The sequence below is a fragment of the Danio rerio genome, chromosome 23 (assembly GCF_052040795.2).
Source record: "Danio rerio strain M-AB ecotype USA chromosome 23, GRCz13ab, whole genome shotgun sequence".
In the NCBI taxonomy this organism is placed as follows: domain Eukaryota; kingdom Metazoa; phylum Chordata; class Actinopteri; order Cypriniformes; family Danionidae; genus Danio; species Danio rerio.
The window spans coordinates 37,144,818-37,160,000 of NC_141043.1; the positions used below are offsets into that span (position 1 = coordinate 37,144,818).

General features: G+C 40.0%; 1 protein-coding gene and 1 long non-coding RNA gene across 12 annotated transcripts in view; one reads left to right on the top strand and one right to left on the bottom strand.

Annotated features, from left to right (window-relative positions):
- LOC141380527 (uncharacterized) overlaps positions 1 to 15,183 on the bottom strand; it is a 31,599-nt gene that overhangs the window by 7,075 nt on the left and 9,341 nt on the right. The window lies entirely within an intron of this gene.
- chchd6a (coiled-coil-helix-coiled-coil-helix domain containing 6a) overlaps positions 1 to 15,183 on the top strand; it is a 135,356-nt gene that overhangs the window by 3,121 nt on the left and 117,052 nt on the right. For 9 of the 11 annotated variants that reach the window (XR_015522783.1, XR_015522782.1, XR_015522784.1 and 6 more), the window contains 3 exons: positions 6,022 to 6,100; positions 6,493 to 6,589; positions 7,698 to 7,842. Coding sequence is in view for 6 of the 11 variants with exons in the window: in XM_087305587.1 (XP_087161713.1) it covers positions 6,022 to 6,100; positions 6,493 to 6,589; positions 7,698 to 7,842 (321 nt within the window). In the remaining 5 variants the exon portion in view is untranslated. Of the gene's footprint in view, positions 1 to 6,021; positions 6,101 to 6,492; positions 6,590 to 7,697; positions 8,007 to 8,650; positions 9,397 to 15,183 lie in introns of those variants that run through there. The other 2 variants (XR_015522785.1, XR_015522786.1) reach the window with 1 other exon arrangement.

Genomic DNA, 15,183 nt, shown 5'->3' on the forward strand with positions numbered 1-15,183 from the left:
TTCCTCTGAACAATCTAAGGTGGCATTTGTCATCACCCTCCTTTCGGGAAAGGCGGCTCAGTGGGGAACTACAGCTTGGGAACAAAAGCTACCATGCTGCTCTACGTTTGACCTGTTCTCAAAAGAACTTAAGAAGGTCTTTGATCGAGCCGCTTCCGGGAGAGAGGCCGCCCGAGTCCTCGCTGAACTCCGCCAGGGGAATCGGAGCGTAGCGGAGTACTCGATTGAGTTCCGAACACTAGCCGCTGAATGCGGCTGGAATGCGGAGGCCCAGTGGGACATGTTCCTGCACGGATTGTCTGATCGTCTGCAAGATGCGATCTATTCCTTAGATCTTCCGAAGACTCTGGACGAGCTGGTGGATTTGGCCATCCGTGTGGACACCAGACTGCTTCGGCGTGAGACTCGCCTGCAGCAGAGCAGATTTTCGGATCCCGTTCCTGACTTTCCGGCATTAACTGCGACACCGGAAGTGGTAAGCGCTGACCCGGAACCCATGCAGCTGGGGAGATCCCGCTTGTCCGTGCAAGAAAAGCGCCGACGGAGAACGGAGGGACTCTGCCTCTACTGCGGAGGGGCGGGTCATCGGGTGGCTTCCTGTCCCGTAAAAGACGACACCCATCAGTAGGTAAGGGGTTACTGATGGGTGAAATTAATTTGGAAAAATCCTCTACGGCTGCCACTTTATTGCCCGTTACTGTATCATGGGGTTCCGGAAGTCGTGACACCCATGCCCTCGTCGATTCCGGGGCGGAGGGAAATTTCATTGACTCCAGTTTCGCTTTCAGTTCTAAACTTCCGGTTATCGCACTGTCACAACCCATTGCAGTACGCGCCCTCATTGGGCTTTCCCTTCCCACCATCACTCACTCCACCAAACCCATAAAACTTATCACGTCTGGAAATCATGTTGAACACATTTCATTTTTTTTAACAGACTGTTCCAACTCACCGGTGGTTTTAGGACATCCATGGTTAATTCTTCATAAACCTCACATTAATTGGGGTCTTAATTCCATATTTTCGTGGAGTGAGAAATGTCATGAGTCTTGTCTTTCGTCTGCTCGTTCTGCTGTTTCTTGTTCTGTGTTTCAGGAGGAGCGCATGGACCTGTCAAACGTGCCCAGTGAGTACCTCGACCTGAAGAGAGTGTTCAGTAAGTCTCGAGCTGCTTCTCTGCCTCCTCATCGTCCCTATGACTGTGCAATAGATTTATTGCCAGGTACCTCTCCGCCTAAAGGCAAGTTATACTCTCTTTCCATTCCTGAGAGGGAGGCCATGGAGAAATATATTTCTGATTCTCTAGCGGCCAAGATCATACGACCCTCTTCTTCTCCGGCGGGGGCGGGGTTCTTTTTCGTGAAAAAGAAGGATGGGTCTCTTAGACCTTGTATAGACTATCGAGGGCGGAACAGCATCACGGTGAAGAATACGTATCCTTTGCCGCTGATGTCTTCAGCGTTCGAGCGTCTGCAAGGGGCTTCGTTTTTCACGAAATTAGATCTCCGTAACGCATATCATTTGGTTCGCATGAAGCAGGGTCATGAGTGGAAAACCGCGTTTTTGACCCCCAGGGGGCATTTTGAATATTGTGTTCTTCCGTTCGGGCTTTCTAATGCTCCTGCGGTTTTCCAAGCACTCGTAAATGACGTGTTGCGAGACATGATAGATCAGTTTATTTATGTCTACCTGGATGACATTCTGATTTTTTTCTCGTTCTCTCCAGGAACATGTGCAGCACGTCAGGCGAGTGCTTCAGCGGCTGCTAGAGAATGGGCTTTTTGTCAAGGCGGAGAAATGCGTGTTCCATGCACAGTCTGTTCCCTTTCTAGGACACATTGTGTCAGTCGAGGGGGTGCGCATGGATCCAGAGAAAGTTCAGGCTGTGGTGAATTGGCCAATCCCCGAGTCTCGTAAGGCCCTGCAGAGATTTCTGGGCTTCGCTAATTTTTACCGGCGTTTTATTCGCAATTTCAGCCAGCTCGCCGCCCCTCTGACGTCCTTAACCTCCGCCAAGACGCCTTTCAGGTGGTCGAGTGCAGCACAGGTTGCATTCACTAAACTAAAGAGCCGCTTCGTTTCAGCTCCTATTCTGGTGACACCTGATCCAGCCCGGCAGTTCGTGGTGGAGGTTGACGCGTCAGAGGTGGGCGTGGGCGCGATCCTGTCCCAGCGCGCAGCCTCGGATGACAGAATACATCCGTGCGCGTTTTTCTCTCACCGATTATCTCCCGCTGAACGAAATTACGACATTGGTAATAGGGAGTTGTTGGCTGTCAAACTCGCTTTGGAGGAGTGGCGTCATTGGTTGGAGGGTTCGGGGGTTCCCTTTATCGTTTGGACCGATCATAAGAACCTCGAATACATCAGGTCCGCCAAACGACTTAACTCCAGGCAGGCTCGGTGGGCATTATTTTTCGGACGTTTTGACTTTACCATCTCATATCGACCGGGTTCTAAAAACATCAAACCCGACGCGTTATCCCGTCTTTTTGATTCTTCCGAGCGCAATACGTCTCTTGAGCCCATCGTTCCCCAGAGGATTTGTATTTCTGCAGTAATATGGGAGATCCAGAGCAGGGTCCGCACAGCCCTGGATGGGGTAACGCCCCCGGTCGGATGCCCACCCAGTCGTTTGTTTGTGCCGGAGGAGATTCGGTCTGACGTCATTCGGTGGGGACATTCCTCCAAAGTGGCTTGTCATCCTGGGGTGAGTCGTACATTATTTTTGGTTAAACAGCGGTTTTGGTGGCCAGCTATGGCACGGGACATACGCGAGTTTGTTTTGGCCTGTTCTGTTTGTGCTGTTTCTAAGACTTCTAATCGCCCCCCTGCTGGACTCCTTCAGCCGCTGTCAGTGCCTTCGAGACCCTGGTCGCACATTTCGCTAGATTTCGTCACTGGTCTCCCGCCATCTGGTGGCAATACGGCTGTTTTGACCGTTGTGGACCGGTTCTCGAAGGCTACTCATTTCATTCCTCTGCCCAAATTACCCTCAGCCAGAGAGACAGCGGATGCTGTCATTAATCACGTCTTTCGCATTCATGGCCTCCCGACGGACGTGGTTTCTGACAGGGGACCCCAGTTTGTCTCTAAATTTTGGAGAGAATTCTGTCATTTATTGGGAGCGACTGTAAGCCTTTCTTCTGGTTTCCATCCTCAGAGTAATGGACAAACAGAGAGGGCCAATCAAGATCTCGAGCGTATGTTACGTTGTTTGGTTTCCCAAAATCCCGCCTCTTGGAGTCAGCAGCTCCCATGGGTGGAGTACGCACACAATTCATTACCAGTGTCGGCTACGGGCCTCTCTCCGTTTCAGTGTAGTTTAGGATACCAGCCACCAGCTTTTCCCAGTCTGGAATCCGAAATCGCGGTCTCCTCTGCCCACGCCTTTGTCCAGAGGTGCCGACGCACTTGGAGCAGAGCCAGACAGACCCTCCTCCAAGTGGGTGCGCGCACCAAGGCTAAAGCCGATCGCCACCGGTCGAAGCCTCCCGTTTACGTCGTTGGTCAAAAAGTGTGGCTTTCAACTAAGAATATTCCCTTGCGTTCCGTATGTAATAAACTTGCACCTAAATTTATTGGCCCATTCACTGTCATCAAGATCATTAGTCCGGTGGCAGTCTGCCTCAAACTTCCTCCAGCGTACAGGAGAATACATCCCGTGTTTCATGTTTCCAAATTAAAGCCCGTTTTTCATACGGCCATTAACCCGCCCACTCCGGTTCCCCCCCCCGCCGCGTCTCGTAGATGGGGAGACTGTTTATTCGGTTAAGCGCATTCTGGACTCGAGACGGAGGGGACGAGGATTTCAGTACTTGGTGGACTGGGAAGGTTATGGTGCGGAGGAGAGGAGTTGGGTTCCTGCAAAGGACATATTGGATCACTCTCTTATCGATGATTACAATCGCCAAGTAAGCTCTTCTGGAAGCACCAGGAGGTGCTCGTAGGAGAGGAGGTAATGTCACGGTTGCAGGTTTGTGCGCTTCTCCGGAGTGTATGTTGATCACGTGGGTTTGTTTTGTTTTGGTTGTCCATGTGGATTTGTTAGGCTCACGTGTTATGACGTCATTCAGTTGGTCTGATTAGTTCGCCAGCTGAGGCTCATCATGGTGCCTATATCTGGGCGACGCTTTTGTGTGTCTGTGTCAGTTCGTTGTTATCACTCATGTTTGTGTGTCTGTGCTCAGGCCCTGCGGAGTAATCTGGATCTGGTTTTCCCCGTTCTGTTTCCTGCCCTGCGTCCTGCGTCCGTCTAGCCTGACACTATTTGTATTTGTCTTCACAATAAACTTGTACACTTGCTATTGGATCTTCTCTGACTCTCACTGAAACGTAACAGAAATAACGCAACATAAACAACAGAGGTTGAGAAAAAGGTTACTTTTCAATGGAGATTTCCGACGGCACTTAGAGGTTTTTGACTTGGTTAAGTGTTTTATGTTATTTTAAAAATCTTTTATTGCAATTCCAACATGAATGTACTTTACAAATAGACTTAAAGATTAAAACCATTTGAATGTCTGTGAATAATGAGGAACTTTATATTTTTAATTAGCTGCATATTTAATGTTTTAAACGTAGTAATGTGTTAGTAATGCGTGTAACTATATTTTAAACATAATATTTGAATGTGACATTTTCATATTGTTGTCTTATAGCTGCGTTTATTAGAAATAAAAACTTGTTGTGATAGCTTTCTAAATGTACAGTATGTTTTTAGGATAATAATGTTTGAAAATAATAATTGTTTATGTAGAAAAAGGTATTACAAAAGTTTCATTTCTAATAAGTCCGTACATAAGACAACAATACGAAGCAAAACTCATATATTACATTTCATGTTTTAAAGTAATTTATTATCTTTTTTTTTTGCAATTCTAACAAAAATATACTTTACAAATAGATTTTGTGATACAAAAAGTTGCTGTACTAAAGAAAGAAAAAACTAAATGCAAGATGAAATATAATCCAAATCCAACAGGAGAGATGATACACAATAAAGCATATTAATAGCGAATATTAAACGTGGTACAATTTATAGATAGATTTTAATCATTTCCTTGTAGATAAGTAAATTGTTTAAATAGAAGTTCAGTTTATGTTTATATAACTAGGACCACAATAGTGATCTGATTTTGTAATTAATGAATGTTTGTATGGAGAAACAAATAGATTAAAAACATTTTGCCATTTAATTGGATCAATAATCATAAATTGGATTATTAATTCAACCAATTTGCTTGAAAACCATCTCAACATTCTTAAAATTCTTTATTAAAGTTTGTAAATCTTCAGCAATACTGCACAAATAACCTGTAAAACTTCATAAATGATACATGACAAAAAGGAAGATGCATTTTTTTTCACTATATCCATGATTGTTTATCTGTCTGTCGACAAATCATAACATTAATGCTTTAAAATATGTGTTAATTAATTTAGCATATGTACAGTTGAAGTCAGAATTATTAAACCCCCTGAATTATTAGCCCCACCTGTTTATTTTTTCCCCAGTTTCTGTTTAACGCAGGGCAGATTTCTAAACATAATAGTTTTAATATCTCATTTTAAATAACTGATTTATTTTATCTTTGCCTTGATGACAGTAAATAATATTTGACTAGATATTTTTCAAGACACTTCTATACAGCTTAAAGTGACATTTAAAGGCTTAACTAGGTTAATTAGGTTAACTAGACAGGTTAAGGTAATTAGAGAAGATATTGTATAATGATGGTTTGTTCTGTAGACTATCAAAACTATATAGCTTAAAGGGACTAATAGAATAGACATTAGAATAGTTTTTAACAAATTAATAACTGCTTTTATTCTAGCCGAAATAAAACAAATAAGACTTTCTCCAGAAGAATAAATGTTATCAGACATACTGTGAAACTTTCCTTGCTCTGTTAAACATCATTTGGGAAATATTTAAAAAAGAAAAAAAGTTCAAAGGGGGCTAATAATTCTGACTTCAACTGTATATTTATCAGTCACTTTCTACATTTGTGTACTCAGCTGTCTGAAGACGTCTTACAACGCATGAGGAACACCAACGCTGATCCAAGACCACCTGCCAACAATAAAGAAAACCAAGGTATGACATTATTATCGCCTCTCCATCCATAATTGTTTGCTGCTCATATTCACTCTGAACTATTAGACAAGATTTTTAGAATGAAAAAAACTTTCACCAGGTCACATTTTAAGCTAAATCAAATATTCAATTGAAAATTATAATTATCTTTTAGTATACAGTTTTTGTGAATGTTTTTATTTATTTCTATTGATATATTTGTATATCATCTCTTATTGAAATGTAAGTTGTTCTTATCATGTAATGTTTTTATATATTGATCTTGCCATGAAATGGCCATAAGTTGCTGATGTGGCAATAAACAAACATATTCACTTTTTCCCTTATGATATGTAAAATCATTAGTTTGTAATGCAAGTTAATAATTTTTTACATTTAATTTAATCCTGCAGGCCATCAAACTCGAACACCCAGCACATCAGACGCACAAGCTCCAAAAACACAGGCCAAAACGACGTTTCCCGACTCTAAAGAGGAGCTCAAAAAGAGGTACTTCAGTACAGATGTCTAAATCTAAATATTAAACAAAGTTTAATTATTGATACATAATCGGATTTAAATAATATGATAAAATGCAATCATATTACAAATGTGATATTGAAATTCATAACATTAGTATTAAAAAGTAAGTTTACATTAAGGAATACATCTAAATATTATATATACACGTCACCTTAAATGTATTTATTTATTTTTTATTTTGTTGATAACTGACCAACAAAAAATACTTAAAAAGAAAAAAAAAAAACTAATTATACCAAATTCAATTTGTTACAAAAGAGCATTTTTCCCAACAAAATGAGGCTATATGAAGTGCTAAAAATTGTTTCAATGTTTCCTGTTGCTATTTTGGGGTTTTCATCTATTTTATTTTAGTCTTATCAGGCAACAATCCAAAGTAATCTAAAATTTCACTTTGTGAGTCGTTATTCTAAAGAGATTGTTGCTGTTGTTGTAGCTACTAAATCATATTAACAGGAACAGAAATGAACTGATTCAGATGCGCGTTCAAACTGAAGCGTTCAAAAACGTGCTATAGACTACCATAAAAGGCACTATTTCTACATATAGTTTTGCCACGTTAAAGGGCTCCACAAACTATTAAAATAAAGTCTGTTGTTGCACAAACATGTGAGCATTTTAGTGATTTTTATACATGCAACATCTATTGTAGATAAACCATTAATGATGATACTACCGTTTGTGGCACAGTTTTTTTTAGCCGTAGTGTCACGATACTACCATAGTACTGGTATACTGTGCAACCCTAGTAGGTGTGAAACTGACATTTTCAACCAATTAATTTTTCATTTTCTAAATCGTGCTCCTAATATGACAATACATATATCAGTCGACTAGTATATCTGATATAGTGCTCAAAAATCCCACTAGCAGTGGAGCTCCCAAAAGGGCAGAGACTGCAATTAGAATAGGACTCACTTTTTCCTGGATGCAGTTCAAGTGTGAATCATGAAGTGACAAACAAAGCATGAAACACTGACATGCAGTGGTAGGATTGAGAACTGCAGCGAGTGAGTCATGACTCATGGCTTGGCAACAGGCTTGAAAATCAAGCGGTGTGTGTGTTCCTGCACAGGTATGAGCAGCAGCAGGCCATTATACAGGAGGAATTGGCTCGCATCGCACGCAAAGAGAGAGAGGCAGCGCGGCAGGACATCAGTCGAGCGGTGCAGAGAGAGCGAGCACAGACGCGGCAGGAGTCTGAGAGAGCCAAACAGCTGGTGAGTCTCTTCTGCAAACACTTCAGCACAACACAGTACTTCAGGACTGAAGTATAACGACACAGGCAAGCACACTCTGACTCCACTGCATCCCGAGGCAGCCGGCTTAAATGCTGTGCATAATGTTGGTGGCAAACACATTGCAGTGAATTTATATAGATACAGTTGAAGTCAGAATTATTAGCCCCCTTATTTATTTTTTCCCCCAATTTCTGTTCAACAGAAAGAAAAATTTTCCAGCACATTTCTAAATGTAATAGTTTTAATAACTTAATTGACCCTTCACCAAGCCACACCCAAAAACCGCCACACACCAATCAAGGCTTAGCAACCGTAGCTACGCACAGGAGGCCTGTCAAGCTTTCGAGCGAGGGAAAGAAGCTGATAACCGCTATCCTAAGTTTGGATGAGGTGGTGGAATTTTTTTCCCTTTCCAAAACCTAAAACCCAAGAGGAGAAATTCCAGCGTGGATCAAGCTGTGTGAGGGGCGATAAAAGAGCGGGGTTAAGTTTATTTTGTTTTCGATATTCCTGACACATTCAGGCAATAACTCACACATCTCTTACCCTAAACAGATCAAACTGTGTTTCCTGCAAAAATACAAAGCAGGTTATGTTTCCCAGCTGTCTTTTTCTCTTTTTTCCGCTTGATATTATGAGCACTGCTCCGTTTAAGCCCTCACAGTAGTAGTCATACTATTAGCAATCATGTTTCCATCTGTTTCAAGCTACGAATATTTGAAACTACATATCGACAGAACAAAACAGAGATGTGATCACAATCTGAGCACTTGTGCTCAATATACAGTTGAAATCAGAATTATTGGCCCCCCTTTGATTTTCTTTCTTTTTTTTTATATTTCTCAAATAATGTTTAACTGAGCAAGGAAATTTTCACAGTATGTCTGATAATATTTTTTTCATCTGGAGAAAGTTTTATTTGTTTCATATCAGCTAGAATGAAAGCAGTTATTAGTTTTTTAAACACCATTTTCAGGACAAAATTATTAGCCCCTATAAGCTAAATTGTTTTTCGATAGTCTACAGAACAAACCATCGTTATCCAATAACTTGCCTAATTACCTTAACCTGCCTAGTTAACCTAATTAACCTAGTTAGGCCTTTAAATGTCACTTTAAGCTGTATAGAAGTGTCACGGTAAATATCATGGCAAATATAAAATAAATTAGGTGTTAGAAATGAGTTATTAAAACTATTAGGTTTAGAAATGTGTTGACAAAATCTTCTCTCTGTTAAAAAGAAATTGGGGAAAAAAACGAAAAAAAAAAAAAAAAACAGGGGGGCGAATCATTCAGGAGGGCTAATAATTCTGACTTCAACTGTACTTCACCCGCAGGTGTTTTTCAGTAATTTATAAGCCTCATGTCCATGTCAGAGCTTCAATTCACTGATGTTTTTGGTCTGTATTTTAGAGATTTAGTCATTATAGCGAGTTAGAGTCTGCTTTTATTTTTGGGGTCTGATTAATATTTGCTGGTAGGGAAAATCTGTTTGTTCACTTCTGCTTTTTATACTTTAATTTGCATTTGAATTGCATTTGAAGTCGTTTTTATGTTGCCTTCAATGATTTCCTAAAGATGAATACCAAAAAAGGATGCAACTGGAATAACTAAAGCAGTGACCATCGATTGAAGTGAAGTGCGAGATTGCATATGATGACATATGATGATGAGTGTGGGTGTTGTAGTGGTGTCCTATTTCTCAGGGGTACATTTTGAAGCCCTTCCCCTTCACACTCTGTTTCAAGGGCCAAGGGGAAGGGTAGGGGTACAAAAATAGAATTGGGATTGGGCCTAACTTTAGTTTGATTTCTACAGACAGTTCTGACAGTTTTGGTGACTTTTGCTTGCTTAAAATTCATCTATATCCAGCCAGCCAAACTAGTTCTGTGTTGCATAAATACTTACAAATGTAAAAATTAATAAGTATTCTTATCTGGCTTCATTTTCCGGTTTGAAAGTTTTTCTTTTAAATCAAGTCCCGGAGGCGAGGAGCACGCGGCCCGGTCAAGTCCCCGTCTGTGAAACATTCTGCTGCTCTCTTGACATGGGTGAAATTGGCTTTTTTGAATTCCACTCAGTTTTTTTCCCCTTTGTCCCGTCTTCCTCTTTCTCTCATCCACTTATTCGGGTCCTTTAGGGATTGTATCCCTCATTCACCTTATCTAGTCAATAAGACTTACACGTCGCACGTGTCGACATCTGGTAGACGTGGGATTGAAAAACGTTGTGTGATGTAGTACATGTCGTCCCATGCCCGAGGATCCTTTGGTACGTCTTGTTGGTGTGTGTCTTATCTGAGCTCTGACATGTTCTGGACACTTAATAGAAAAAGCTTCCCCTGGGCTCAAGCTTTGAAGAGTAAACGTGTGTGTGTGTGTGTGTGTGTGTGTGTGTGTGTGTGTGTGTGTGTGTGTGTGTGTGTGTGTGTGTGTGTGTGTGTGTGTGTGGACGCAGGTAGCGAACGTTATTATGACTCAATTCTCAATTCATTCCTGAACATTGCTCATTCTTTAAACATTTCTGCCTTATTAGCGGATGTGTGAGCATACATACTGATGCCATTCGGATGTTTGTGTGGAGTTTGGTATAGGTTGTCATTAGGGCTGCACAATATATCGTTTGAGCATGGATACCGCAATGTGTGCATCCGCAATAGTCACATTGCTCATGTTGAGTTGAAATTATAGATGGCCAGAAACGACAGGCCAAAACACACAAGATTTGTGGAGACACTGATGAATTGAATCATAATAAAGTGAAAGTTTATTATATGCATGTGTTTCTAAGGCCTGTGACTGTGAGCATTTTAAGAGAGTTTAAAGCATTTTAATAGCGCATAAAGAAGTTTAATAAAGATTTAAATAATTGAATTATTTATACGATCAAGAACATAAATGTCAATCAAAGGCGGCAACACCAAGGCTCCAAAATTACAAATTTATTAAATTGAAAAGGCTGACACAGAGCGTGTCAGAGCGGAGCCTTGGTGTTGCCGCCTTTGATTGAAATTTATTTGCACTTTTTTGCGGTTTTGGCTGAGCACCCAATTTAGAGAGACGTGCGTGCTTTTGTACAGTTTTTTCATATAATCAAGAACATGCAATGTTATTTTACATTTGATTATTGCATTTCTGTACCCAAATGCTGTTCGGCCCTGTTTATACTGCCAGTTAAATGTGACTTAATAAAATTTTTTTGCTTTTACGTGACAGATTGAATCTGTTCTATGACCATGTAAACTTGAAAAAAAAAACGCATGCATTCGGATATTCAGAGATCGGTTTTAGGCCTCCTTCATATATGGAAATAAATCAGATATAACTCAGATATGTGGCAATGCAACAATCATGTAAACAGGCAGATGGGATTTATTGAGGTGTTACGTTTTGTACGCCATTAAACTTGACAATGTGGTACTTCTCCGCAGTTTAATGACGTAGAATGACGAATGTGTGTGGAGATGCTGACACAGTAAACCATAACAACAGAGAAAACATGGAGGAGGAAAGTGGTATCAAATCAATTGTTGGTTTGGCCATCCCAAAATTCAGACCTATTGCATTAAAGCCCACCACAATTTGCTCCCACCAAACCTGAGATCTCTCTTATACCCAAAAATTCCTCTGAATGGTGGAGGGCACCATATATAAACCATAGGCGCAAGCTGCAATGATGACCCTTTCCCTCCTCCGCCTCAAAATCATTTTAAAATTGGTTGAACGTCTCATATTTCGCACAGCTAAAAGCAAGACCTTTGTGGCGCAGATGCAAAAACCTGCTTTTGTGCATGCACGACTTTGTAAAGTGTATGGCATGTGTAAACACTTGAATAAGATATGGGTCACAATTAAAAGAACGTGTAAACGGACAGGCAAAAAAAACAACAACAACAACAACAACAAAAACGACACAGATATATGCAACAAATCGAAATTGGGCATCAAGACCTGACAGTGTAAACGTGACCTTAGACTCTACCTAGAAAACCATAAAGTATGTATTTATTTCACTGTAATATTTGCTCCATTGTGTTACTTGATGACTGTATTTATTATATGTATATAACAAAATTAATGAAAATATGTTAACATTTCACTTCCCTATAAAATAATCTCAATCAATCTAAAGTAATGACTTGGCCAATAGAGGTATTTAAGTCATCTGTTGAAATTGTATTTATATCACAGAGAGAAAAAAACAAAACAATATCGCAATGTCAAATTTTTCCCATATCATGCAGCCCTAGTTGTCATCACTAGTGTGACAACAGATTCTAAAGTGAGTTTGCTTTACAATCCAGATTTTACATTTGACATTAGTATAAATAAAATAAATACATTATAATAAAAACATTTAAAAGTTCTATTCAACATAATTACCTTAGCTGAATAGCTTTTTAAATAGATTTGTAATGTAATGAAGTATCATAAACAAGCCTGTACACAACCTGACAGGAGTCTTGGCATCAATCCCAGATGTAAGAGCAACAAATAATAACTTCTAGTTGATCATTTGGACAAATGGCAGAATGTAGATTTTTCGAGAGGGTGCTCGCTGCAGAGCTGAGCTCCAGCGAGGGGGAGCATGAGCTGTCGCTCCTCCTCCTGTAAGCTGTTTTAATGCGTACACCAACCCCACCCCTAACCCTACCCCCAGTGACATCACTCGTAGAAGAAGTGCAAAAAAGGTGGAGCTCAAGCTTAAGCTCCCCCTCGCTGGAGCTCAGCTCTCCTCAAATGGCTATGCAGCGAGCACCACTTGGATTTTTCTGATGAATCATCTGTTCAGCGTCCCAATCATCACAAATACTGCAGAAGACCAATTGGAACCTGCATGGACCCAAGTTTCCCATAGAAATCAGTCAAGTTTAGTGATGGAAAAGTCATGGTTTGGGGTTACATTCAGCATGGGGGCGTGCAAAAGATCTGCAAAGTGGATGGCAACATCAACAGCCTGAAGTATCAAGACATTTGTGCTGCACATTACATTACAAACCACAGGAGAGGGCAAATTCTTCTGCAGGATAATGCTCCTTTTCATATTTCATTGCTTTCAGGAACTTTGATGTGGCGGCTAAAGGTTAAGGTGCTCAAGGATTGGCCAGCACAGTAACCATATATGAACATTGAACATATGAACAACATATTGATTATGTCTGAAGTAAGATGGAGAAGGCATTGAAGATTAATTCAAAGAATCTTGATGAACTCTGGGAGTCCTGCAAGAGTGCTTTCTTTGCCATTCCAGATGACTTTATTAATACGTTTTTTGAGTCATTGAGAGATGTATGGATGCAGTCCTCCAAGCTCATGGGAGTCATACACAATATTAATTCTTTTTCCACTGCACCATGACTTTGTATTCTATACTGTACATTATTTCTGTTAAGTGACAAGACTATTGTCTAAGCAAAGTCAGACCCTACTGTCCTAAAAAATAATTAATTAAAAATCAAGACATGATCATATTTTATTCAGGTAAAATAATCGTAAACGTAAGGCCTTTGCCTTTCATATAAGCCACTTCAGATACCAAATGATAGGTCTCCCCACATAGGGGAGAAGACTTTTGTCAGGTAGCATATATTATATGACAAACAACAGAAAGTATCAACACCAAAAGCCAATTATCCTTTTCTATTGAATCTCTGTTATATTATTAGCAGCATTTTGTTTCCACTTAGCACCGATGCTTTTCTCTGCGTATGACCTTAAGCCATAAAGGAACAAATTTGCATTTCTTTTGCACAAAGTTGAGAAGCACTCTTTTACACCCTATATATGAATTGTAAGCCCCATCCAGTTCCTCTGTCTGCGATTCAGCCTCTGTGTGATGCAGATGTGATGGGAAGTCTTATCATCAATCAGAATGAAGCTGTGACATGGCGACTCATCTCTGTTCTACTGGTGCGTTTCAGAGCGCAACATCAAGGTCTGCGCCTCTAAATATTCATGATTACCAATAATGTCCTGATCGCTGGAGACCCTCTTGTTAAACACGAGTCACGCTGAGAGATCAGCTCATCCATCTGAGGATGACTTGATCTTTTCCGTTTCTTGTGGAAGGATGGGGAAATATTGATATTAAAGTGTTGCCGTAAAAAAGTATCACCAATAAGGCATGACAGTGTGAATTTGATCTTTTTTCCTCTGTCTGTTGTTAAAGTGAAGTTGAATTGAGTGGGTTTGGCTTGTGCAAGTGGTATTTTCTGTGCTGTCAGTTGTTATAGTGTATGATTGATCACCAGGCATTTGTAGAAGGTTTTTTTGGGTGCTATATTGGAGGAGTTGCATCTGTTGTTCTGGGTTATTTAAGCCTGCATGGTGTATCGTTTATGAAGAGACACCGTCTAACAGACGTAGATTATGAACAATTCAAGATGAACATCATTTATTTTGTTTTTGCCTTCATAGATCACTGACAAGTTTTCTACAGTAAATGTTCTCACATATTACAAGTCAGAGATTTTTGAATGAAGGGTGCATTATTTGATTTTATTAACGGATACACACACTATCTACTATCTAGAGCTGCACGATTAATCGAAAAAAGATCTTGATACGACCCCCTAGACAATCTTAATCCAGCATTTCTAAGATTCTGCCAGTCATATTTTGAAGTTCAGGAGAGAAGCAAAAGCGACTGCACAAGTCTTTTCATTGTTTCACATACGTTGCTAAGAAATTAATACATGCTTTTATTTTCTCTCGGCTTGATTATTGCAATGCTATTTATACTGGTCTACTGTCCTAAAAAATAATCAATTAAAAATCAAGACATGATCATATTTTATTCAGGTAAAATAATCGTAAACGTAAGGCTTTTGCCTTTCATATAAGCCACTTCAGATACCAAATGATAGGTCTCCCCACATAGGGGAGAAGACTTTTGTCAGAGATTTTTGAATGAAGTGTGCATTATTTGATTTTATTAACGGATACACACACTATCTACAGTCTAGAGCTGCACGATTAATCGAAAAAAGATCTCGATACGACCCCCTAGACAATCTTAATTCAGCATTTCTAAGATTCTGCCAGTCATATTTTGAAGTTCAGGGGAGAAGCAAAAGCGACTGCACAAGTCTTTTCATTGTTTCACATACGTTGCTAAGAAATTAATACATGCTTTTATTTTCTCTCGGCTTGATTATTGCAATGCTATTCATACTGGTCTACCTAAGGGTTCTACAATGAAGTTGCAATTGATACAAAATGCAGCAGCCAGAGTTTTAATGAAATTAAAGAAACAAGAGCACATAACACCAGTATTAATATAATTACACTGGTTAACTGTGCACCAAAGGATAGATTTTAAG